Source organism: Equus przewalskii, chromosome 10 (genome assembly GCF_037783145.1).
Source record: "Equus przewalskii isolate Varuska chromosome 10, EquPr2, whole genome shotgun sequence".
NCBI lineage: Eukaryota > Metazoa > Chordata > Mammalia > Perissodactyla > Equidae > Equus > Equus przewalskii.
Window position 1 is genome coordinate 18,817,320 of NC_091840.1, and position 26,916 is coordinate 18,844,235.

The 26,916-nt window shown below is 40.8% G+C and overlaps 1 protein-coding gene across 7 annotated transcripts in view; it reads left to right on the plus strand.

Annotated features, from left to right (window-relative positions):
* The first annotated feature begins 245 nt into the window (after positions 1–245).
* GJC1 (gap junction protein gamma 1) overlaps positions 246–26,916 on the plus strand; it is a 45,977-nt gene continuing 19,306 nt past the window's right edge. Inside the window, exons 1-2 of one of the 7 annotated variants that reach the window (XM_070561788.1) lie at positions 15,814–16,259; positions 17,102–17,175. Coding sequence is in view for 1 of the 7 variants with exons in the window: in XM_070561789.1 (XP_070417890.1) it covers positions 1,084–1,153 (70 nt within the window). In the remaining 6 variants the exon portion in view is untranslated. Of the gene's footprint in view, positions 605–836; positions 1,154–1,500; positions 2,168–15,813; positions 16,260–16,616; positions 17,176–20,109; positions 20,230–26,916 lie in introns of those variants that run through there. The other 6 variants (XM_008520623.2, XM_070561789.1, XM_070561787.1 and 3 more) reach the window with 6 other exon arrangements.

The following is a 26,916-nucleotide window of genomic DNA, read 5'->3' on the forward strand; positions in this document are numbered from 1 at the left end:
CAATCTTTGGTCTAGCCGTTAGGGCCTGGCTTTTTGGGTGAAGGTGGGGGTCTGACCTGAGGTAAGTCACCTCACTTGTTAGAGCTTAATTTCCTCTCTAGTCAAAAAGATGAAATAAAAGCCTATCCTTTCATATTATGATGGCCGAATGAGATCATTCAGGAGCACAGGAGTTGTCAAACACCATACAAAGTAAAGTGCTCTCTCATCTCCTCGGTACGCCTTCTGTTGTTACGCACGCACTCGCTTAACGAGTTCAGATTCCTACGAGACAGTTTAACACGGGAGATTCCTTTGCATACAAATATTTAGAAAGTCCTTTGAATGGGATACTGCTGGGATGCAAGGGGTTAAAAGGAAATGGCCTATTAGGGTCTTGCTAATCCGGGAAGTCCAAGATCTCAAAAGTATTTAGCACGCCACTAAAAGCCACGACTCAAAAGAGATAGGATGGTTAACCCGACGAGGGCCCGTAGAATCCTCGAGTAATTGAAGAGTAGAACCTAGAAAGGGCATCAGCATCCCGTGTTAGACTGGACCCAGGGCTTGGCTGAGCGCACAGAAGACAACTCCGGGGTTCGCTGGACCAACCCAGGATACCCAGGTAAGGCGTGTCCTCACGCGCGGTTAGTAGCCGGCTCAAAGGGAGGCACGGCCCGCGGGGCACTCCCGCCTCGAGAATCAAGCTGGAGGAATGAATCGTCCTGGAGGCGAAGTCTGCGCGCACCTGGGGTCCGGACTCCACGCGGGTGTGTGCTACCCGCGCCGCGCCTCCGCCGCGTCCCAGACCGCCCGGGAGCGCGCGCGGGCCCGACCGCCGAAAGTTGGACGTTCGCGCCGCCGCCTGCTCGCTCCGCGGCGCCCCCTCCCACCCGAGCGCCACGTGCCGCGCGCCCCCCGCTCCCGGATCGCCGCGGGACGCCCCCGCCCCCACCGCGGCGCGTAGTGCGCAGGCGCCTCCCCGCGGCTCCGGGCGGCGGGAGCGGCTTTGGCCTCGGCTGGAGACGGAGGCGAAGGCGGCGGCGGCGAGAGAGGAGGAGGAGAGGCGAGGGCGGCGGCGAAGGCGATGGCGACGCGGGGCACATGAGGCGGCGGCCGGCGGGACGGGCCGAGGCCCGGCGGAGGAGGCGGCTCCGGGGGAACCCGCTATTCGGTGAGGAGCGGCCGCGAGGCCGGCTGAGGAGAAGCGGGCAAGGGGCGGGGCCCGGGGGGAGGCGGGAGAACTTGCGGGGAGGCCGGCCAGGGCCGAGGAGGACGGGCTCCGGCCGAGGGGGCGCCGGGGCGGGGAGGGGGCGCCGCCGAGCCCGGAGGGGCGTCGCGACCCGCGCCCACCGCTGCCCCGGCGCGTCCTCCCCCTTTGTCCGCGGGCGCGCGTCTCCCAAATTGGGAGGGAACCGGCTCGGGGGCGGGCTGGGCCGCGGCGGCCGGGCGGGCGGGGAGCCGGGACCCTGGGCGCGCACTGGGGCGGCGCTCGCAGGTCCTCGGGCGGTTAGGGGCGCAGGGCCGCGCCGGGGCCGCCGCTCGCCGCCGGGGTTCGCGGGCTGCCCTTTGTCTCCGCCGCTCGGCCCCTGGCGGCTCCCCGGGCGCCGCGCGCTTCGTTCGGCGCCCCTCCAGCGTCGCCGCCGGGACCCCAGCCTCCCGGGCACGTTTCCGAGAACACTGCGCCCGAGGGCTGGGAGCGGGCGCGGGCTGGGCGGGAATGGGGCATCGCCTCTTGATAAAGACGTTCCCTTTACTTAAAATGATTTTTTTCCACTTGGTGAAACTTTGGACGACTGTTGTTTTTTTCAACCCTTCGGTCTCCAGATTCAAAATTAAGAGAAGGCGCTAACGCTGGGATTGTGGCCGGTTGCGGTTGACGGCCGCGTTGGGAGCTGTTGAGTTGAAAAGATTTATGTGAATGTGTGGTTCAGAATCTGGGGGTTTTTTTTTCTTTTCTTTTTTTGCGATTGTTTCTAGAATTGGGATTACTTTTTCGTTGCGCAGTGGGCGGGTTTGGTTTTATCTGTTGAAGGAATTTTTGTCCTTTGAAAACTGGCCAATGGTGCAGATTTCCATTGTGCTCACGCTTTATTTTGTTAGCCTCGAGACTGTACTTTGGAACCGCGTAAATCAAGTTAGAATAAGTTCTGCATGAGCTTTATCTTGTATGCCTGATACATCTAAGGTGATTATACGTGTTGTGTCTGTGATCAAGTGAGTACATGTGAAAGCGCTGTGGAGATCAAACTCTGTAAATGAAAGCGGTTCTAATTCCCTGGTAGACGGAGAACAGCGTGTCTCGTGTACAGTAATATCTGTAGGAAAAAGGATTAATAATGTAATTTAGGGGCCAAATCCTTTACACCCTAAAGAGAGTTTAGATATTATTCAGAATAAGCGTGCAGAAGAAAAAACTTAATTACAGAGCTCCTCACTAAAAATATTGTGGATTATGGTTACCTTTGCTGGGGTTTTTTGGTTCCATTTTTTTGGAATTTAGCATGGAGTTGTGTATTGCAGCTGCTTTGGATTTCTTAAATGCTATGTAATGGCAGAATTAAAGAAACATGAACTGACTCTTCTGGGTAAAAGGGAAAAAGCTCTGGTAAACAAATCTGTGTCTTAGTTTTTGCCAGATGTTTTTGAGTAGTGTTGTAGGCAAAGGGCATTTTGAGAATGCAAAGAAGCTCTATGGAAGTTCTTTTATTATTTGTCCTGATTTGTAATAGTTTAATATTATTTACTACTTATCTTAAACTCTTGTGCACTTTTCCAAAGTATGTCAAATAATCTCTTTCAAAAGCTGTTTCAGAGTGTTTTTAGGTTGTGTGACTATAGAATTGGTTTTCTACTTGTGCTGGGTAGCCACCACAATTCTCTTAAATGGAGCAAAGGACCCAGTAACTTTCTGTTCAGTTCATGAAGGTAGAATTGAGTTGTAGTCTTTAATCCAGAGGGTTCAAGAAGTTAAAATATCTTCAACATAATCTTACTTATAAATGCTGTTACTCTTGATAATTGTTTTTTATTCTTGTTTCATATTTGTATAAGTCAGCCAAAGGGAAGGGAAACAGGGTCTGTCTGACTAGCTCCCCCTTCCCCCCAAGTTCACCTATCAATTCAGTAATTGGGATCTTAGAATACAGAATATATAACTAAAATCCACAGCATCATTCTCTTAATAAATACACAATTTGTTCCATGCCTAATTCAGTGCAAAATGATGAGTTCCAAAAAGCCGTTTTGTTATTTGAAGTTATATTTCAAATTAAACATGTTCCTTTTATTATTATTATTATTAATCTGGATAGTTAAGTGTAACTGGAGGTGTAATTGCTTATTTTTGAAATCATGCTTTTCACGTAGCATTGAAAGATGTGTGGTTTCTATCAAAAATAATCTGATAAGAATTTAGGCAAAGGGAGGATGGGATTGGGGTTTTATTTTGCCTTTGTAGACCATTCCTTTGATAAGATAGATTTTAGTTGATATCATTAACCTGCAGCTTAGACATAGAAAACAGTTCTGAACTGTTAATATCAGCTAAGTGCTAACAGTTGTTTTGACACATGCTACTGCAACTGATGAGTTTAGTTTGTGGGTAACTAAGGACCTGTTCTGTTACTCTATTAAGTCTGAGCACTGCTATTTTCTACAACTCTCAAGAATGAATGACCAGACTGTCGACACTGGTGGGCATACAGTAGTACATTCTTGAGTTTTGCAAACACTGCAGTTGCTGACAGTGCTCTGGTTTATCGTTCAGACCTGTGGAATGTGTTGCTCAAAGGGTTTTTTCCCTAAGACAAGGGTGGGATCTCTTTGCATCGCATAACATTCTATTTCTAAAGAAACGAAGTGTTCTGTGGAATGAGTAGAGCCTTCAGTTCAAGCTTGTCCTTTGAGGCTATATTACTGTAGCACCTGCACAGAAAAACACTTTTTGGATGAAAGTGTTCCGGTGCCCATTCATTCATTTAGTGAAATTTTTTTTTCAGTCAAATACATATGTTAGGCACTGAGCTAGATGCTGAAGATTCAAAGACGAATACTACGTGGTTTTTGCTCTCCAAATGCTTATAAATTTAACATGCCAAAAAAGTTAAGCAATCTTGAAATTATCTAAAATCATTGAAACAAAAGAAATGTATGGAATCTCAGAGTAAGTTTTGATGTTTTTTTCTCTATAGACTATGGAATAAACTTCGTACATCCCTGTTCTTGTCCTTTTTAATCTCTAAACTGTATTCAAATCTCACATAGTTATAAAGGTTGTTTTCATCTACATCTTTATAGAATTTATCAGTTTTGACTGAATTTATTATTACTTAACTGAGTTAGAACATTCCTTTTGGGAATGTTCAGAGTAAAATGGATCTGGACTCTGTCTATTTCTGGGGAATTCCCTTTGACTCATTCTTGGACCTTGGATTCCTAATTGGCCATCTGGAGTAGGTGTTTATTTGGATTCAAAAATTTCCTTCCTGAAATACTGTCTTCTCATGTTCTAATTTTCCCTCCTTGCTGTCTGACTATTCCTTCAGGGTTTTCCCCCCACTCTTTTCTACCAGATCTTCAATTGATCGTCTTTCTCAAGTTTTGGTCCTTAGTCTTCCCTCTAATCTTACCCAGTCTGTGGCTTCAGTTACCATATATATTTTGAATACTCCCAAGTTTTTATCTGAAGTTCAAACCCCTTTTCTGATCCCAGCTGCCTGCTCAACATCTCCGCTTAGATACTCAGAGGTACTTTGAATTGAGTTGCCAGACTGAGCTCTTGATCTTGGCTCCAAACCTAGACCTTCTGCACTGTACCCTGTTTTATTAAGTGGCTCTACCAACAGTTTACTGAGGCCAGACTCTTGCAGGTCCTCTCCACTGCCATTCTCCCCATCCTAGTCTAGACCACCTTTTCCTAAGACTATTATAGTAAATTCTAAATGGTTTTTCCTCATTCACCTTGTTAAAAAAAAAAAAGAGTAATAGGAGATATTTAAGACAGAAGAAGTAATAAATAATACTACAATAAAATACTTGCATGCCCACCTTGCAGCTTAAGAAATAAGACGTTACCAGTACAGTTGAAGTCTTCTGTGTTCCCTCCCTGTTTGCATCCTCTGTCCCCCCACCTCCGTTTTAGGCTTCCTTACCAGAGGTAATCACCAACTGGAATTTAGTATTCCCTCGCATTTCTTTATACTTTTACTACGTTTGTGTATACCCCTAAGCAATATATCCTCATCTACTCTCCTCACAGCATCGAGAATTGTCATTATGAAACAAATTTGATCAAGTCACTTCTGAAAACCTCTTTTTTCCCTTTAAAGCTTTCAATCTTCATTTAACAAGGTGCGATCTGGCCTTGCCTACTTCTCCAGCATCATTTCTTTGTAAGTTATTTCTGATTATGGATGGTCTAGCCATACTAATCTCTTTTTCCATATTCCCTGAAGGTTCAAAGCTCACTCGAGAGCCTTTGTCCATGCTGTAGCTAATCCCTGTGCCTGGAAGGCAGCTCCTCATTCTTCAGAACTTGCTTAAATATCACTTCTGCAGAGAAACCTCTGATTCTCCTAGGTTAGGGACCCCAATAATACACTCTTACAGCACCCTGCACTTCTCTTTTGTAGGACTTATCACAATATTAATTAATTTATTTGTAGAATGCCTATTTCACCGTTGGCCTGTACTGTATATTCCATAAAGTCAAGAGTAATGTCTCTCTTGGATAGCCCAGTGTCCCCAGCAACTAGCTCATAGTTCATTTATGATTTGACAATTATTTGAATGCGTACCAATTTCTTTTTTATTTGTAGTTGCTGATTGTACTGAAGTGACTTTTTGACAAAGCTCTTGTTCTAAATAGAAGCCTCATTGTATCTTATTTTTTGCATTATTAGTTTTATATGTCAATACAGTCCTAGGGCCTTACTAAATACTTAGTATTTACTGATGTAAACTTACTAATAGCCATGGCCTGATCAATCTTCGGCAGTTTTAATAGACCCAAAAATACAGTGGTATAGTTTACACAATGGGACTCTTGCCTCCAGGAAGATAATCACAGCTAGTTTTAGGCAGGCTATGAGATGGAATAAAGCAATCGAAGATTAGGTTTTTTCTTTGACATACTTTACCTGGGTCTGATTTTAATTTCTTCCTGTTTCCTGGGCCAAGGGTCAGTATAATGAATGTCCCAAGAAACTTGGATATATTATGCGGTTATACAAGGCCGACATTGATAGCTTTGTACTTCAGTATTTCGCTTTATTGACTTTTTTTTTTTTAAGATTTTAAAAAAATTTTTCCTTTTTCTCCTCAAAGCCCCCCAGTACATAGTTGTATATTTTTAGTTGTGGATCCTTCCAGTTGTGGCATGTGGGGTGCCGCCACAGTGTGGCCTGGTGAGCAGTGCCATGTCCATGCCCAGGATTCGAACCAGTGAAACCCTGGGCCACAGAAGCAGAGGGCGAGAACTTAACCACTCGGCCACGGGGCCGGCCCCTTGACTTTTCAAAAATTGTTTTTTGGAGTAGGTAATATATTATGTAGTACAAAATCCTAAAGGTATAAAAGGATATAAAGTGAAAAGTCTTTTTTTTTTTCTTGTCACTCGTTTTTTTTCCTACCGAAATAATTAGTTTACTTTTTTTTGTGAATTCTTATAGAGCTAACAGTACATTCAATATTCCCGCACACACGTACATAAATGGTGGCATACTGTACACACTGTTCTACAGTCTGCATTTTTTGCTAATATTTCTTAGTGTCATCTCGTTACAGATAGAGCGGTCTCATTCTTTTTTACTAGATGTGCTATAATTTGTTTACCCAGTCCCTTACTGATAAATGTTTAGATTGTTTCCAGCCCATTATCAACAGTGCTGCAAGGAATATTCTTGTACATTATTTTGTATGTCTGTAAGCATATTTGTTAGATAAATATTAAGAATTGGAATTGCTGGATCAAAAGATATCTACATTTTGATTTTTTTTTTTTAATGATTTTTTTTTTTTCCTTTTTCTCCCCAAAGCCCCCCGGTACATGGTTGTATATTCTTCATTGTGGGCCCTTCTAGTTGTGGCATGTGGGACGCTGCCTCAGCATGGTTTGATGAGCAGTGCCATGTCTGCACCCAGGATTCGAACCAGTGAAACACTGGGCCGCCTGCAGCGGAGCGCGCAAACTTAACCACTCGGCTGCGCGGCCAGCCCCTCTGCATTTTGATTTTTGATGGTTATTTCCATGTGGTCTCTTATAGAAGCTGTACCAGCTTACCCCACCACTTCCAATAAAGGATAAAGAGTGCCTCTTTCAGTACACCCTTCCTTGTCAGTGATCTGTTATCAATTTTTTTTTTTTAAGATTTTATTTTTTTCCGTTTTCTCCCAAAGCTCCCCGGTACATAGTTGTGTATTTTTAGTTGTGGGTCCTTCTAGTTGTGGCATGTGGGATGCCACCTCAGCATGGCCTGATGAGTGGTGACATGTCCGCGCCCAGGATTCGAACCAGTGAAACCCTGGACTGCCAAAGTGGAACATGCAAACTTAACCACTTGGCCACAGGGCCAGCCTCGCAATTTTTAAATCTTTTTCCAGTCGGATAAATGAAAGTATATTGATGCAGTTGTAATTTGTAACTCTTTAATTATAAGTGATATTGAGTATCTTTTCATATTATGTCATTAAAAGCCATTTATATATCTTTTTCTGAGAACTGTCTCTTCATATCCATTGCACATTTTCCTATTGAGTGGTCTTTAGAGAAATTAGCCTTTTATTCTAAGAATTGCAAATAATTTTAAATATTCAGTATATCTTTTGAGTTATTTATAGTTTTTTTTGTTTTCCAGAGTTACATTTTATAGAATTGAATTTGTCATTTCTTTCATTTGACCTCTAGGTTTTGTGTCATTTTCGAAAAATCTTCTCTACTCACATTATTAAGACAAAAAATCCCTGTTTTCTTGTACGTTTATGGTTTTTTTTTTTTTTTTTTACTTTTGTGTTTTAAAGATTGGCACCTGAGCTAATATCCCTTGCTAATCTTCTCTTTTTTTTTCCTTCTTCTCCCCAAAGCGCCCCCAGTACATAGTTGTATATTCTAGTTGCAGGTCCTTCTGGTTCTGCTATGTGGGACGCCGCCTCAGCATGTCTTGATGAGCGGTGTCATGTCCGTGCCCAGGATTCGAACCAGTGAAACCCTGGGCCACCGAAGCAGAGCATGCAACTTAACCACTGAGCCACGGGGCCGGCCCCAATTCACTGCTATTTTAAATGGGATCTTTTCTTCAGATATTGCTTGTATATCACAATCAACTTTTTCAGTGACTTTCTGTGTGGCCTTCAAGTTAAGTTAATTAAATAAGTAATAAATAAATGAAATGAAATGGAAACACTAAATCCACATAGTATAGCAAAAGATCATTAGGTTCTGAGTTGTATTCTAGGCTTTACAACTGATTAGTTGTGTGATCTTAAACGAGTCATGATCTTCAGTATCCTCTTCAGTAAAATAAGGATATTAATCTCATACTGTGATGTCAAACAATGGGCCACTGCAAAATAGTTGAAAGATAACCTTGGAATCCATGCAAGTAGTATCAATGCACTGCATAAATAATATCTTACAGTGGACCAGCCCAGTGGCGCAGCAGTTAAGTGCGCAGGTTCTGCTTTGGCAGCCCGGGGTTCACCGGTTCGTATCCCGGGTGTGAGGAAGATAGGCGTGGATGTTAGCTCAGGGCCAGTCTTCCTCAGCAAAAAGAGGAGGATTGGCAGCAGTTAGCTCAGGGCTAATCTTCCTCAAAAAATAAATAAATAAAGCTTTACTAGTTTATGATAGAGTTTTATCTTTATGTGTTTTCACCAGAGGCAGATAGTAAATGTATAACTACTATTATATAGGGCATAGGGCTCCAGGAAATCTTTTGCAGTTACATAAAGGTCCTCAGACTCTAAAAGTTGGGGACTACTAGCCTAGTCAATCTCTAACGTTTCTTTTACCACTAATAGTGCATGAACCTATGAAACTGTGTGTTTGTGATTTTGGGTGATAAGGGTGTTTGTTTCTTTCTTAAAGTGATTTTTAAGTCTATAAAGTCAGAAGTGTTAGTTCTTGAGATCTATTTTTAAAAGACCTGATTGATTAGCCTATCTAGATTTGAATAGAAAATGCTTTAGTGAGAGAGGCCAGTGTGTTGTTTGTTAAACTCAAATGCCTTGCTTTGACCTCACATTCCATTTCAGTAGATGTTCATGTTATTCAGAGTGACAGCTTTGTATTTATTATAGGTTGAGTTGTTCAAACAGATCTGCACTTCTCAGGTTCACTTGAAAAGGAAAACTTTCTTTTAAGTTTGGAAAAATTATTAGGAATTGGGGGAGTGTCTCATTTCTTTTAGTGAACTGTGCATCTGAAGCCATTGTATCCTATTATATTTGAACTTTGAAAAGGAAAAAAGGATGGAAAAATATGTTTATGATTTGAGGTATATCCTGCCTCGGAGGAAAATTAGATGTACATAGCTTACAAAGCATTCTACTAAATAGATTTATTTTGGCTACCAGTTAATTATGGTTACTAGTTCAATGAGAAATTTAAAGCAACTTTAGGATTTTGAACCCCAAGAAGGATGCTTTTCTTTTTTTTTTTAACTTTTTATTGAGATTATGATAGTTTACAATCTTGTGAAATTTCAGTTGTACATTATTGTCAGTCGTGTTGTCGGTGTACCACTTCACCCTTTGTGCCCACCACCCACCCCCATTTTCCCTGGTAGCCGATAATCTGTTCTCTTTGTCTACATGTTTAACTTGGCACATATGAGTGGAGTCGGACAGAGATTGTCTTTCTCTATCTGGCTTGTTTCACTTAACATAATACCCTCAAGGTCCATCCATGTTGTTGTGAATGGGGTGATTGTATCCTTTTTTATGGCTGAGTAGTATTCCATTGTGTATATATACCATATCTTCTTTATCTAATCATCAGTTGATGGGCACTTAGTTGCTTCCACGTCTTGGCTATTGTAAATAACGCTGCAATGAACATAGGGGTGCATGGGACTTTTGGAATTGCTGATTTCAAGTTCTTTCGGTAGATAGCCAGTAGTGGGAAGGCTAGGTCATATAGTATTTATATTTTTAATTTTTTGAGAAGTCTCCATACTGTTTTCCATAATGGCTGCACCAGTTTGCATTCCCACCAGCAGTGTATGAGCGTTCCTTTTTCTCCACAACCTCTCCAACATTTACTTTTTGTTTTGTTTTGTTTTAAAGATTGGCACCTGAGCTAACAACTGTTGCCAATCTTTTTTTTTTTTTTTCTGCTTTATCTCCAGACCCCCCTACATAGTTGTATATCTTAGTTGCATGTCCTTCTAGTGGTATGTGGGACGCCTCCTCAACGTGGCCTGACAAGTGGTGCCATGTCCGTGCTCAGGATCCAAACCGGAGAAACCGTGGGCCACCACAGTAGAGCACACGAACTTAACCACTCGGCCATGGGGCCAGCCCCTCTTTTGGTTATTTTTGCTATTCTCATGGGTGTAAGGTGCTATCTTAGTGTAGTTTTTTTTTTTTTTATTGTTATGATAGATTACAACCTTGTGAGATTTCAGTTGTACATTTTTGTTAGTCATGTTGTGGGTACACCACTTCCCCCTTTGTGCCCTCCCCCCACCCCCCCCCCCTTTTCCCTGGTAACCACCGATCAGATCTCCTTATCAATATACTAACTTCCACCTATGAGTGGAGTCATATAGAGTTCGTCTTTCTCTGACTGGCTTATTTCGCTTAACATAATACCCTCGAGGTCCATCCACGTTGCTGTGAATGGGCCAATTTTGTCTTTTTTTATGGCTGAGTAGTATTCCATTGTGTATATATACCACATCTTCTTTATCCAATCATCAGTTTCTGGGCATGTAGGTTGGTTCCATGTCTTGGCTATTGTAAATAATGCTGCGATGAACATAGGGGTGCAACGGACTCTTGAGATTTCTGATTTCAGGTTCTTAGGATAGATACCCAGTAATGGGATGGCTGGGTCATAGGGTATTTCTATTTTTAACTTTTTGAGAAATCTCCATACTGTTTTCCATAGTGGCTGTACCAGTTTGCATTCCCACCAACAGTGTATGAGGGTTCCTTTTTCTCCACAACCTCTCCAACATTTGTCGCTCTTGGTTTTGGATGTTTTTGCCAATCTAACGGGTGTAAGGTGATATCTTAGTGTAGTTTTGATTTGCATTTCCCTGATGATCAGTGATGATGAACGTCTTTTCATGCGCCTATTGGCCATCCGTATATCTTCTTTGGAGAAATGTCTGTTCATGTCCCCTGCCCATTTTTTGATTGGGTTGTTTGATCTTTTTGTTGTTGAGTTGTGTGAGTTCTTTATATTTTATGGAGATTAACCCTTTGTCGGATATATGACTTGTAAATATTTCTTCCCAATTAGCTGGTTGTTTTTTTGTTTCAATCCTGTTTTCCCTTGCCTTGAAGAAGCTCTGTAGTCTGATGAAATCCCATTTGTTTATTCTTTCTATTGTTTCCTTTGTCTGAGAAGACATGGTGTCCAAAAAGATCCTTTTAATACTGATGTCAAAGAGCATACTGCCTATGTTTTCTTCCAGAAGCCTTATGGTTTCAGCTCTTACCTTTAGGTCTTTGATCCATTTTGAGTTTATTTTGGTGAATGGTGAAAAAGAATGGTCAATTTTCATTCTTTTACATGTGGCTTTCCAGTTTTCCCAGCACCATTTGTTGAAAAGACTTTCTTTTCTCCATTGTATGCCCTCAGCTCCTTTGTCGAAGATTAGCTGTCCATAGATGTGTGCTTTTATTTCTGGGCTTTCAATTCTGTTCCGTTGATCTGTGGACCTGTTTTTGTACCAGTAGCATGCTGTTTTGATTACTGTAGCTCTGTAGTATGTTTTGAAGTCAGGGATTGTGATGCCTCCAGCTTTGTTTTTTTTCCTCAGGATTGCTTTAGCAATTCGGGGTCTTTTGTTGCCTCATATGAATTTTAGGATTCTTTGTTTTATTTCTGTAAAGAATGTCATTGGGATCCTGATTGGGATTGCGTTGAATATGTAGATTGCTTTAGGTAGTATGGACATTTTAATGTCTTTCCATCTCTTTATCTCATCATCCATTTCTTTCAGGAAAGTCTTGTAGTTTTTGTTGTATAGGTCTTTCACTTCCTTTGTTAAATTCACCCCAAGGTATTTTATTCTTTTTGTTGCAATTGTGAATGGTATTGTGTTCTTGAGTTCTTGAGTTCTTTTTCTGTTTGTTTAGAGTATAGAAATGCTACTGATTTATGTAAGTTGATTCTATACCCTGCAACTTTGCTGTAGTTGTTGATTATTTCTAATAGCTTTCCAATGGATTCTTTGGGGTTTTCTATATGTAAGATCATGTCGTCTGTGAACAGCTAAGGTTTCACTTCTTCACTCCTGTTTGGATTCCTTTTATTCCTTTCTCTTGCCTAATTGCTCTGGCCAAAACCTCCAGTACTATGTTGAATAAGAGTGGTGATAGAGGGCATCCTTGTCTTGTTTCTGTTCTCGGGGGGGATGGCACTCAGTTTTTGCCCGTTGAGTATGATGTTGGCTGTGGGTTTGTCATATATGGCCTTTTTTCTGTTGAGGTAATTTCCTTCTATCCCTATTTTGTTAAGAGTTTTTATCATAAATGGCTGTTGGATCTTGTCAGATGCTTTCTCTGCATCTATTGAGATGATCATGTGGTTTTTATTCCTCAATTTATTGATGTAGTCTATCATGTTGATTGATTTGCGGATGTTGAACCATCCCTGTGTCCCTGGTATGAATCCCATTTGATCGTGATGTATGATCCTTTTGATGTATTGCTGAATTTGGGTTGCCAAAATTTTGTTGAGAATTTTTGCATCTGTGTTCATCAGGGATATTGGCCTTTACTTCTCTCAAGTAGGATGCTTTTAATGGTTAGAAGCTTTATTTCCTACTGGTTTTTATTTTGCCTCAGGAAACTGTTTTTTTGCCTTCGTGGTTTGAAATTACGTACTTATCAGCACAGTTTCTTGAGATAGGAAAATGGAGATGAGATCAGTGCTCAGAGTAGTGGTAAGATTCCAGTTCAGCTAATCCTCAAAGCCTTAAAGTAACAGAATATTTTGGTTTAAAAAAATCTGTCTAGGGGCTGGCCTCATGGCCGAGTGGTTAAGTTCGTGCGCTCCGCTGCAGGCGGCCCAGTGTTTCGTTGGTTCACATCCTGGGTGCAGACATGGCACTGCTCATCAAACCACGCTGAGGCAGCATCCCACATGCCACAACTAGAAGGACCCACAATGAAGAATATACAACTATGTACCGGGGAGCTTTGAGGAGAAAAAGGAAAAAAATAAAATCTAAAAAAATAAAAAAATAAATAAAAATAAAAAAAGAGAGACCAGCACTTACCAAGTCCTTTTTAAAAAAATCTGTCTAGGGCAAGATATTAACATTTAGTATTTTCTCTCAGGAGATGTATCTTTTGGGTTTGACTGAATCTCCTGGGCATATTCTTATCCCAACAGAAGAATCCTTGGTGGTATGGAGAGAAAATGAAATGAAATGATTAGGACAGAAAGTATGAGTTTTGTAGTATTTTCACATGTCAAGTAAACATTTAATAGAACTCGCTTATAATGGAGACTGGTGAGTTCTTGGTGGCTGTTTTAATAATCAGTTTCTCAAATAACAGTAACGCCGTCCAAATACTCAATATTAGACAATCAATAACCAGCAGGTAGCAATGGCAGCAACAATGTATTTCAAGGGAATATTGGATATGTTAATTTTCTGTGTTGCTCTGGATCGTTTTATAGTGAGTCTCTAAAGGAATGAGAAGAGCAGCATATGATACTAAGCTGCCGTAAAAGACATCATCTCAGAGTACTGCTATCTTTTGATATATGCTTACAAATTAAGAATCACCCTCCAGACTCACCATCCTATATTTTACCCTGGAGTGGAATTTTATGTAGGTTCTGGCTTGGGCTCCTTTATGTAAGGCAATGTTTTAACTGTACCAAAGGTTCTGTGAGATAGGTACACTTTTCTGTGATATATGCATCACTTAGTTAGATCTTTATGAATGTGTGCAAATATTACGAAATTTGTACCCTATCTATTTTTTAAATTTTTTTTCAGGGCTTTTCTTGCATGGTAAAGCTTTGCCAACTCCATTATAACATGTTTATTGTAGAAAATACTGAAAAGCAAATAGAAGAGAAAACATCCATAGGCCATTGTTAATGTTGGTATATTTCTACCACTCAGGCATATTATGTTAGTTGGGGGGTTTTGTTTTTTTTTTTTGTTTGTTTCTACTATGGATGAGCATTTTCTCTCATAATGAGATGTCCTTTTAAAACAGGTCACAAATTGGCAGGCTTTATTCAGCCGATAAGATATTATTTAAATTGTTCTTCTACTAGTTGCCAACATGAAAAAAAAGGAGACACCTAGGAGCGTAAGTTCATACAACTCCTATTTGGAAAAGTACTAATCTGCTAAAGCTGACGTGTGTGTGCCCTGTGACTAGCAATTCTGCTTCTAGGTATTCAACAGAAATCTATACATGTATTCACCAGAAGACATATATAAAATGTTCGTAGTAGCTTTTTTAGCCCTGAACTGGAAACTGTTGACATGCCCATCAGCAGTAGAATGGATAAATTATGATATATCCACACAGTGACATTATAATAAAGCAAAGAGAGTGAACAGACTAGAGCTAAATGCAACAAGATTGGTGACTCACAACAGGTATTGAACAAAAGAAGTCAGACACAAAAGTATATATATATTTTTTTGCTGAGGAAGATTAGCCCTGAGTTAATATCTGTTGCCAATCTTCTTATTTTGCTTGAGGAAGATTAGCCCTGAGCTGACATCTGTGCCAGTCTTCTTCCACTTTATATGTGGGTTGCCACCACTGCATAGCTGATGAGTAGTGTTGGTCTGCGAACCCAGGCCACCAAAGTGGACTGTGCCAAACTTAACCACTATGCCATAGGGCTGCCCCCAAAAATACATTCTTTATGATTGCAGTATGAGAGAGTCCATTCTGTATGATTCCATTTATATGAAAGTCAAGAACAGGTTAAACCAATAGGTCTCAACGTGCTGTGATATTGTCCCCCTGAGGGTGTTTGGCAATGTCTGAAGACATCTTTGGTTGTCACAACTGAAAGAGGCTGGGAATGCTACAAAGCATCCTACAATGCACAGGACATTCTCCCACAGCAAAGAATTACCAAAATGCCAAAGCTGGCCCTGGCCTAAACTAATCTGTGCTGTTATAGGTAAGGATGATGGTTCCCTTGGGTAGAAAGGGGCATGATTATGGCTCTAGGTGGCTGATAATGTTTTGTTCTTGATTTCAGTGCTGGTTACATGGGCATGTTCAGTTTGTGAAAATTCATTGAGCTGTACACTTGTATTTGTGCATCTTTCTGTAGGTATTTTATGCTTCAATCAAAAATTTACCAGAAAGTCAGACTTCACATAAAAATCCCGATTGAAGACTTCTTTTGAAAGATATGACAGGCTGGTAACTCCCACAGCTGTAGCTAATAAACAGTAGCCCGCCCCCTCCTCCCCCCCTTTAGTGGAGACCTGTGTTCTCCAGGCCCCATTTTCCTATTTCAGTTACTTGTATCACCTCACTGGTATCTAGACGTGTAAAAAATGTCTTAAACAACTTTATTGAGATATAAGTCACACACCATACAGTTCACCTATTTAAAGTATACAATTTAATGTTTTCATATATTCACAGAGTTGTGTAGCCATTACCAGAATCTAATTTTAGAACATTTTCATTCCCCCAAAAATAGACCCCGTACCTATTAGCAGTCACTCCTATTCCCCCCTTCTCAGGCCTAGGCAACCACTAATCTACTTTTTGTCTCTATATAATTATAGACATTTGAATTTTGTGATCTGTATTCTAAAACAAGATTTGTAATGGTTGTATGGTATTTCATCATTTCAAATTATGTAAAATTCTTCTTTTATTGGGCGTTTATTTAGGATAAATTACTAGGTGTGGAATTATTGATCAAAGGACATAAACATTTTATTTTTATTTTTATTTTTTTGTGGAAGATTAGCCCTGAGCCAACATCTGCCGCCAATCCTCCTCTTTGTGCTGAGGAAGATTGGCCCTGAGCTAACATCTCTGCCCATCTTCCTCTGTTTTATATGTGGGACGCCTGTCACAACATGGCTTGAGAATCGGTGCGTAGATCCACACCTGGGATCCCAAATGACGAACCCCAGCCCCCGAAGTGGAGTGTGCGAACTTAACTGCTGTGCCACCTGGCCAGCCCTGGACATAAACATTTTAAAGTTCTTGATAAATGTTACCACAGTGCCTTCCAAAAAGGTTGCATCAGACCACCCTTGCCATCAGCGTATGACAGTGGTTTTTTTTGCAAATGTTGTATTGTGAACCTAGTCATATTGGAAATATTATACATTTGTTTTTAGTTTGTCTTACACGTATTCATTTCCCTTGACTGATCATTCTTCAGACAATTGGTTTGACCTGAGCTTAGGCTGTTTTGGACAAGTGTACCAATGCTGTCCTTTTTTACATGAAGACGGTGCCACTTACGATGCACTGTGAATGAATGCATTATCCCAGGTTCCCCATACTTCTCCAGCTGGTTCCTGAAGATTCTTAGATTCAAATAGAATGGCTTTTTGCCAGTGCAAATTGATACTTCAGCCCACAATGGTGTATTTTGTTTCCTTGTTGGTTAATGATAGAGCCAAGATTTAAACTACTTTTTCTCCATTAGATTTTATAATTTGATTCACAACAAATTATATTTTGTGTTTCTCAAATATTGTCCATAGCCAAGAACTCTTTTGAAAAAGAGTCGTTTTCATGTTTGTAATGCATAGATTATTGTTTGCTACTTAGCTGCTGTAATGCTTTTGCTTAGAAATTGTCACTAGCTAGTTATTAAATATCCATTATCGCTCATGCAGAATTAACTTCCACTTAAAACATTCCAGTTAAACACGACTTCATTGTAAACCCTTTAATCGGCTCCTTGTCCCTGCACATGCAGCAGTCTCATTCAGCAGCGTGAGTCACCAGCATGGCCCTTAGTGGATCGCCCAGCTCATCATCTTTAGAAACCTGGTGAGTCAATATTGACATTTTCCAGTTTAGCCCAACCACAAATTTTCTGGGATAACTGTTTGGGAAATGCCTTTTTGACAATTTGATATCTTACTGTTGTTTAATTTCACTGCCATTACTTCGCTTCTTTCCTGTCCCTAGAGTTTTGAATTCCACGTGATTTGTTGGTGGTTTTATGAATTTTACTTTGCCTGAGGTGATTTTCATCAAATGTTAATAGAAGGGACCTTAGAAATCATCTAATCTGATATTCTCCACTTATTTCACAAATGAAAAAATGGAAATACTTATTCCTGAAGCACCTGTTAGAATCTCTTGGCTCCTTGTTCAGTACTTGCTCTGTCTCAGTTTCACAAAATTCAATGTTAGGAATGATTTTTTTTAATATTAATTTTAGTTTATCCTGGATTTTGTTTTTGTTTAAAAGAGAAATTAACATTTTAAAATATGGTCTACCTGGGCCCGCCGGTGGTGCAGCACTTACGTTCGAACATTCCGCTTCGGCGGTCCGGGGTTCGCTGGTTCGGATCCCGGGTGTGGACATAGCACCGCTTGGCAAGCCATGCTGTGGCAGGCGTCCCACATATAAAGTAGAGGAAGATGGGCATGGATGTTAGCTCAGGGCCAGTCTTTCTCAGCAAAAAGAGGTGGATTGGCAGCAGATGTTAGCTCAGGGCTAATCTTCCTCAAAAAAAAAAAAAGATCTACCTATTAAAGTTTTTTTTTAATGAGAAGGAGATTAAAACTTGGCTCTGACCCATTTGGACTTGGTTGTTGCATTTGCAAAACATTTCGAATAGCACTACTTATTTAAAATTTTTTAATTTCTGGATTGTTTTAGTTTAGTGAGCATTAAAAATTGACGGGGGACAAGTTATGGGTTGTTTTATTTTTTTCCTTTTTCTTCCCAAAGCCCCCCAGTACGTAGTTGTATATTCTTCATTGTGGGTCCTTCTAGCTGTGGCATGTGGGACGCTGTCTCAGAGTGGTTTGATGAGCAGTGCCATGTCCACGCCCAGGATTCGAACCAACGAAACACTGGGCCGCCTGCAACAGAACGCACGAACTTAACCAGTTGGCCACGGGGCCAGCCCCAAGTTATGGGTTTTTTTTAGTTGTTAATCTGAAACCCTTTGGAGCTTTATTTTACATGAGTTTATTAGAAAGACTTTTCCAAAGATATATGAAAATGATATTTTTGGATTAACAGTGTTTTTGTGGCCAATATTGTAGTAAAGAGATTGTGTTGGAAAAAATGAATCAGATAAACTGGAAAGTAAAGCGTTTCCCTGTAGAGTCACTAGGCTGTACAGTATGTTTCAGCTTTAACAGATGATTCCATTACCTTCCTCTGGTCCTCTGTTGCATAGCATGTGTAACTGTACGTTAAATACCTCTTGAGTACAAGTGTAGTTTTTAAAAGGTGTCTGTAAATTTCTTGTAAACTACTAGATTGCAAGATTTTGATGGTAGATACTAATTGCATGAATGAATTTTAGTCTAAAACATTTTTTTACATTTTTACTGTTGTGGTAAAATATATATTACATAGAATTTACTGTTTTTACGTTTTACGTTTTTATGTAGTTCTGACATTAAGTACATTTACATTGTCGTGCAACCATCACCACCATCCATCTCTAGAACTTTTTTGTCTTCCCAACTGAAACTCTTTACCCTTTAAACACTAATTCTCCATTCTTCCCAGCCTCTGGCAATCACCATTCTACTTTCTGTCTCTATGAATTTGACTGCTCTAGGTACCTCTTCTCATATAAGTGGAATCAGATAATATTTATCCTTTTGTGACTGACTTCTTTCACTTAACGTAATATTTTCAAGGTTCATCCATGTTGTAGCATGTGTCAGAATTTCCTTCCTTTTGAGGTGGGATAATATCCCATTATATTTATATACCATATTTTATTCATTGATTGGTGGACACTTAGGTTGCTTCCACCTTTTTGCTATTGTGAATAATGCTGTTATGAACATGGGTGTACAAATACCTGTTTCCCTGCTTTTGTTTCTTTTGGGTATATATCCAGAAGTAGAAGTGCTGGATGATATGGTAATTCTATATTTAATATTTTGAGGAAATTGGAACCATAATTACATATTATTATGTTTTCTACAGCACCTACACCACTTCACATTCCCACCAGCAGTGCACAATAAGGATTCCAGTTTCTCCATAGCTTTGTCAGCACTTTTTTTGTATATAATAGCCATCTTGATGGGTATGAAATGGTATCGCATTGTGGCTTTTATTTGCGTTTCCCTAATGATTAGTGACAGTCTAAAACTTCTTACAGTTTAAACTCAGATTAACTCAAACCTTCTTTTTTAAAAAATATATCGAGTTCATTGGTGAGGGAGTGAGGAAACCAACATCCTCATACTCTGATAGTAGAAATATAAATAGGTACCAGCTTTTTGGAGGGGTAATTTGGTAATACATATCAAAACCTTACAATTTTTGGAGAGATAGTGGGCAAAGAAGTTGACCTTTTCTTATTAACACATAACATGAAATTTTCACAATTTGTGCAACCATTGACCTAGCAATTCTTCCAGAAATTTATCCTAAATCTATAATTAGGGATGTGTGCAAAGTTATAAGTATTATAGCAAACCATTGTAAACAACTTGAATGTCTCACATAGAAGACTGGGTAAATTCTGATTCAGTAGGCCTGGCAGTGGGAGTTGGGGAAGTAAGATCTGGGAATTGGCATTTTTCAGCATGTGCTCTGGATAATTCTGATAAATTTGGTCTCTAGACCACATTTAAGGAGGCTTTACTCATTGCTTACATGCTTTAATTTCAGGTTCCGTGGTGTGCTAAGGCCCTGTGCAGACTGGTCTTTGACTTCCCTATTCAGCCTTCTCTACAACTGCTTCCCAAACATCCTCCATCATGTTCCAGTCTAAGAGCCTTCTTATGCGACTTTTCACTCACACCATTTTCTCCGTCTGCCTTGCCTCTACTTCCCACCCCAGCTCTGCCTGGTGAAACCATACCCATCCTTCAGAGACCCACTTGTCTTCTGCAGTAAGCTTATGCTTTATTTTGCCCCCAGCATTGTTGAGGCATAATTGACAGCTTCTACTTTTCAATTCATAGGAATATCTCTTTTCTTTCTCTGAGTATTTTCACATTTTGTACTTTTATACCATTCATTGTATTCTGTCATGAAATATGATTGTATTGATGAACATGTTTTATATTTTCTACCTCGTATAAATTCATTCAGATCTTCTGTTTAATATAGCACAATTCATTGAGTGCTTTTTGTGTCCTGGGCATCGTACTAGGTGCTAGGGGCTCAGAATTTTTTAAAAACATAGACTTTCCGAGCCAGCCCTGATGGCGTAATGGTTAAGGTTTGGCGTGCTCCACTTCAGCGGCCCAGGTTTGGTTCCTGGGCATTCTGTGGCAGTGGCTCACATAGAACAACTAGACGGACCTGCAGCTAGAATATGCAACTATGTACTGGGGCTTTGGGGAGAGAAGAAAACAAAACAAAACAAGACATGGACTTTCGTCTCACGGAACTCATAGTCCAGGAGAAGAAACCCATACCACTAACCTTGATTTAACAGCGTTAAGTCCTGATATTGGTGGAATGAAAAATTATTCTGGGCTTTCTGGGGAAGATATAATTCAGGCGGTCAAGGAAACTTGAAGTAAGCTAGATCTTAAAGGATGAAAATTTTTTCAGGTAGGAAATTGTGGAAAGAAAATTTAAAGTGGAGGAAAAGCAATGAGCAGAGATTCAAATTTATTAAATCACTCAGTGAATAGTTCTGAGTGCCAGGGATACAAGAACAAAGTCCTTTCTTAAATTCTGTTGGGGTGACAGATAAGGAACACATTAACAAATAAAAAATGTGTTAGGTAGTGTTAAGTGCTGTGAAGGAAACAGGCAGGATAAGAGTGTAAGAGTGATGGAAAGATATTATTGTAAGTAGGTGGTCAGGGAAGGCGTCACCACCACAGGAGGTGACATCTGAAGAGAAGCGTAAATGAAGTGAGAGAGTAAACCCTGAGGATGCCCCGGGGAAGTGAGGTTAAGGGACCGGAAAACAAATGCCTATGTGAAAATGGATAGTGTACATTGATGTAAAATATAAATATTATATTTTAAAATATGAAGTAAAACAAAGTGAATGGTTTTTGTAAGACATTTAATTTTTGAAAAATAGATTTTTTTTTTAACATTAAAAAGTTTACAGGGGATGGGGGCCGGCCCAGTGGCACAGCGGTTAAGTGCGCACATTCTGCTTCTTGGTGACCCTGGGTTCGCCGGTTTGGATCCCGGGTGCGGACGTGACACCACTTGGCAAACGCCGTGCTGTGGTAGGCGTTCCACATGTGAAGTAGGGGAAGATGGGCATGGATGTTAGCTCAGGGCCAGTCTTCCTCAGCAAAAAGAGGAGGATTGGCAGTAGTTAGCTCAGGGCTAATCTTCCTCAAAAAAAAAAAGTTTACAGGGGCTGGCCCGGTGGCATAGTTGGTAAGTCTGTGCACTCTGCTTAGGTGTCCCAGGGTTTGCCAGTTCGGATCCCGGGTGTGGACCTACACAACACGCATCCAGCCATGCTGTGACAGCATCCCACACACAAAATAGAGGAAGATGGGCAACAGATATTAGCTCAGGGCCAATCTTCCTCACTAAAAAAAAAGGAAGAAAGAAGTTTACAATAGGGGGCTGGCCCCACAGCTCCATGGTTAAGTTCAGCACACTCTCTGCTTCAGCTGCCCAGGTTCTTGGGTTTGGATACCAGGCACAGATCTTTTTTTTTTTTTTTTAAAGATTGGCACCTAGGCTAACTGTTGCCCATCTTCCCTTTTTTTTTTAAAATTTTTTTTTTTTTATTGTTTTCATTTTTCTCCCCAAAGCCCCCCGGTACATAGTTGTATATGCTTAGTTGTGGGTCCTTCTAGTTGTGGCATGTGGGATGCTGCCTCAGCATGGCTCGATGGGCAGTGCCATGTCCATGCCCAGGATTCGAACGTAACACTGGGCTGCCTGCAGTGGAGCGTGCAGACTTAACCACTCGGCCACGGGGTCAGCCCCCCTTTTTTTTTTTTTTTTTAAGGATTGGCACCTGGGCTAACAACTATTGCCAATCTTTTTTTTTTTTTTTCTGCTTTATTTCCCAAACCCCCCGGTACATAGTTGTAAATCTTAGTTGCAGGTCCTTCTGGTTGTGGGATGTGGGATGCCGCCTCAACGTGGCCTGATGAGCGGTGCCATGTCCGCGCCCAGGATCCGAACCCTGGGCTGCTGCAGCGGAGCGCGCGAACTTAACCACTCGGCCATGGAGCCAGCCCCAGGCACAGATCTGTACTACTTGTCCACCATCTCTGGTGGCGACCCACATCTAAAATGGAGGAAGATTGGCACAGATGTTAGCTGAGAGCTGATCTTCCTCAGCAAAAAAAAAAAAAAAAAAAAGGGTTTTTTAAGAATCTCAAGCAGACTTTATTCTGTAGGGCATGGAATGCCTTTCAAGATGTTTTCTTTAAAAAGGCAATATAAGGGCCACCCCCGTGGCCAACTGGTTAAGTTCACACGCTCTTCTCTGGTGCCCCAGGGTTTCCCCAGTTTGGATCCTGGACGTGGACCTGGCACCGCTCATCAGGTCATGTTGAAGTGGCGTCCCACATGCCACAACTAGAAGAACCCACAACTAAAGTATACAACTATGTACTGGGGGGATTTGGGGAGGGAAAAAAAAAAGATTGGCAATAGTTGTTAGCTCAGATGCCAATCTTAAAAAAAAAAGCAATATATTTATTTGGTTCAAAAAACCAGACAATATAAAAAGATACATAATCAAGAGTCTTCACCCTCCTCATCCTCCTTAGTCTCCTCCCCCCATTTCATTACGGGGTTTTTTTTGTTTTTTGGGTTTTTTAAGGAAGATTAGCCCTGAGCTAACATCTGCTGCTGATCTTCCTCTTTTTGCTGAGGAAGACTGGCCCTGAGCTAACATCCGTGCCCATCTTCCTCTACTTTATATGTGGGGTGCCTACCACAGCATGGCTTGCCAAGCGGTGCCATGTCCGCACTGGGGATCCGACTGGGCGAACCCCAGGCCACCAAAGCAGAACGTGCACACTTAACTGCTGAGGCACCGTGCCGGCCCCTCTTTTTTCAAATATATCCTTGTGTTTCTTTATAGAAATATAAGCAAAAACACAGATTGTTGTTTTTTCCTCTTTATATAAAAGGCATATAATATATACACTTATAGACCTTGCTGTTTTCACTAATTAAATGTCTTGGATATCTTTCTATGCAAGGAGAATATTCTTCATTTTTTTTTTACACCCACGTGATATTCTGTGTAGATAGATCATAGTGCATTTAGCCATTCTCTTGACAGTGGAGCTTTGAGTTCCTTGTAGAAACAGTGCTATAGTGTGATTATTCCCAAAAGTGAGATTACTGGGTCAAAGGATAGATGCATTTGTAAATTTGTTAGATATTGCCTAACTGCCATCAGAGGTTATAGCACTCCCATCAACAATGTACGAGAGCGCTTGTTTCTCCACAGCCTTCCGAACTTTTGGATTTTTGCCAATGTGATAAGAGAGGAGTTGTATTTCAAAGTAGTTTGTTTTATTATTGAGATATAATTCACATGCCTTAAAATTCATCCTTTAGTGTATAATTCAGTGGTTTTTAATGTTTTCTCGAGGTTGTGTAACTATCACCACGATCTAATTCCAGAATATTTTCATTATCCCAAAAAGATACCTCATACCCATTAATAGTCGCATCCCATTTCCAATAGCCCCTGACAGCCACTAATCTACTTTCTGTCTCTGTGGATTTGCCTATTCTGGACATTTCATATAAATGGAATCATACAATACGTGGCTTTGTGGCTTTTTTGTGTCTGATTTCGTTCACTTGGCATTATGCTTTCAAAGTTCATCTGTGTTGTGTATCTTTTTTAAGGGGAATTTGTGTTTGTTTCGTTTTGTTTCCTGTGGAATGTCTGTCTGTGTCCCTTGCCCATTTTCTATTGGATTGTTGGTTGTCTTTTTCGTAGATTTAGGGGGAGGGGACTCTTTATATACTAGAGGGATTAGCTCTCTGCCTATAAGAGTTACTAAAAACTTTCTCCCCAGTTCATTGTTTTTCAGTATTGGTTATGGTGTTTGTTTTGTTTTTCTAACATTGGAGACTTTTTTTTTTGGAGGAAGATTAGCCCTGAGCTAACTGCTGCCAATCTTCCTCTTTTTGCTGAGGAAGACTGGCCCTGAGCTAACATCCGTGTCCACCTTCCTCTACTTTATATGTGGGACGCCTGCCACAGCATGGCTTGCCAAGTGGTGCCATGTCTGCACCCGGGATCTGAACTGGCGAACCCCAGGCCGCCAAAGCGGAACGTGCGCACTTAACCACTGCGCCACCGGGCTGCCTCTGGAGACATTTTTTTTTTTTGTACTTAAATTCATCTCTTTTTTTTACTTCCCATTTCCAGAGTTATAACAGATATCAATTATGTTTTTTTCTAGTACTTTTTATGGTTTCAGTTTTTATATCGAAATACTTTTTTTGAGGTTTATCTAGATATCTATCTGTGAGGTATGAATTCTCCTTTTATCTTATTTCCCAGGTGGTGATCCTCTTGCCCCAACACCATTAATTAAAAAGTCCATCTTTGCCCCACTGGTTTGTGGAGCCCACCTCGGTTAGCAGCTTTTCAGAAAAGGAGAAAAGGAGTAATACATATCCATTTTAGAGAGAGAATTCTAGTGGAGATGTAGGAGACAGGCTGAAGAAGGGAGAATGTAGGGTGGTGTTAGTTTATAGTCTTTTGGGGTTTTTAAAAAGGTTTTGTTTTCCCTCTATGGCTTTTTTTTTTTTGAGGAAAATTAGCTCTGAGCTAACGTCTGCTGCCAATCCTCCTCTTTTTGCTGAGCAAGACTGGCCCTGAGCTCACATCCGTGCCCACCTTCCTCCACTTTATATGCGGGATGCCTGCCACAGCATGGCTTGCCAGTGGTGCCATGTCTGCACCCTGGATACGAACCAGCGAACCCTGGGCCACCAAAGTGGAACATGCGCACTTAACGGCTGCGCCACCAGGCCGGTCCCCCCTCTATGGCTTTTTAATGCCTAAATTTTAGTTGTTTTCACAAAATTGGGATAATTCTGTTTTGTATCTTATGGTTTCAGTTAATATATCATGAACATTTTTCTAAATGTTTAAATTAATTTATCGAACAGATTTATTTATTTATTTATTTTATTTTTTTTCCTTTTTCTCCCCAAAGCCCCCCAGGTACACAGTTGTATTATATTCTTCGTTGTGGGTCCTTCTAGTTGTGGCATGTGGGATGCTGCCTCAACATGGTTTGATGAGCAGTGCCATGTCCGTGCCCAGGATTCGAACCAACGAAACACTGGGCCGCCTGCAGTGGAGCATGCGAACTTAACCACTCGGCCACAGGGCCAGCCCTGAACAGAGATTTATTGAGAACCTACCACCATCTGCCGGGCCTGGGGTTTTAGATACTGGAGATAAAAGAACAAAATCCTGTCTTTGGGGAGCTTACATTCTATAAACAATAAAATTATAAAATAAAAATTACATATATTATGTGAGGGTTAAGTGTTATAACGAAAATTAAAGCTGAGTAAAAGGTCTGGAGAATGACAGATGTTAATTTAGAGGGAAGTGGTCTGGGGAAAGTATCATTAAGGAGGTGACTTTTGAGCAAAGACTTGAATGAAGTGAGAGAGCCTTGCCAATATCTATGAAAAGAGTGTTCAAAGCAGTGAAAATAGCAAGTGCAGAAGTCTTAAGGCAAACCTTGGCATATTTGGTGTGATCTGAGAAACAGTGAGGATGCAGGTATTCCTGAGTCAGAATGGGCAGGAGGGAGAATGCAGTGAGATGAGAAAGTGAACTGATGGCTATATGATAAAGGGTACTGTAGACTGTGGTAAAGAGTTTGGGTTTTATTCCAAGAGTTTTGAGCAGAATAGGGACATGATCTGACTTACTTCCTAAAAGCTTTACTCTGGTTGCTTTTTGGAGAGTAGGTTTGAAAGGGATGAGTATAAAAGCTAGGGGACCTGTTAGAAGATTTTTACAAGAATCTGGTTAGAGATGAAAGTAGCTTGGATTAGAGTGGTGGCAGTGGAGGTAAAGAAGTGGTTGGACTATGGATATATTTTGAAGATAGAACTGACAGGATTTGCTGATGGTTTGGCTATGGAGTGAGAAAAAAAAGGTGTCAGGTTGACTTGAAGGTTTTGGCCCAAGAAACTGCCTGAGTGTAGTAGAGCCATTTACTGAGACTGGGAAATCTGAAGATGGAGGTAGGTCTTTGGCGGATGGAAGGGTTGGTTTGGGGTATGTTAAATTTCAGATCCGAAGTTAAAGAGACATGTTAGAGTAAATGGGACATCATTTACAGCTTGAATTCTGGTGGAGGGACCAGCAAAGAACATTGAAAAGGAGAGGCTAACAAGATAGGATAAAAATCAGGATATGTGTTTAGAGGTTTGGAAAGGAGAAGGAGGCTGAAATAGAAACTGAAAAATAATAGACAGGATAATAGGGTATCAGGGAGGCCAAGTGAAAAAAAGAAATATTTCAAGGAGGAAGGAGTTATCATTTAACAAATATGGCTTAAAAGATGGCTAAGAAAATTGACCACTGAATTTGGCAGTTTAGAAGTTGTCAGTGTCAATAAGGTAGTTTTGGT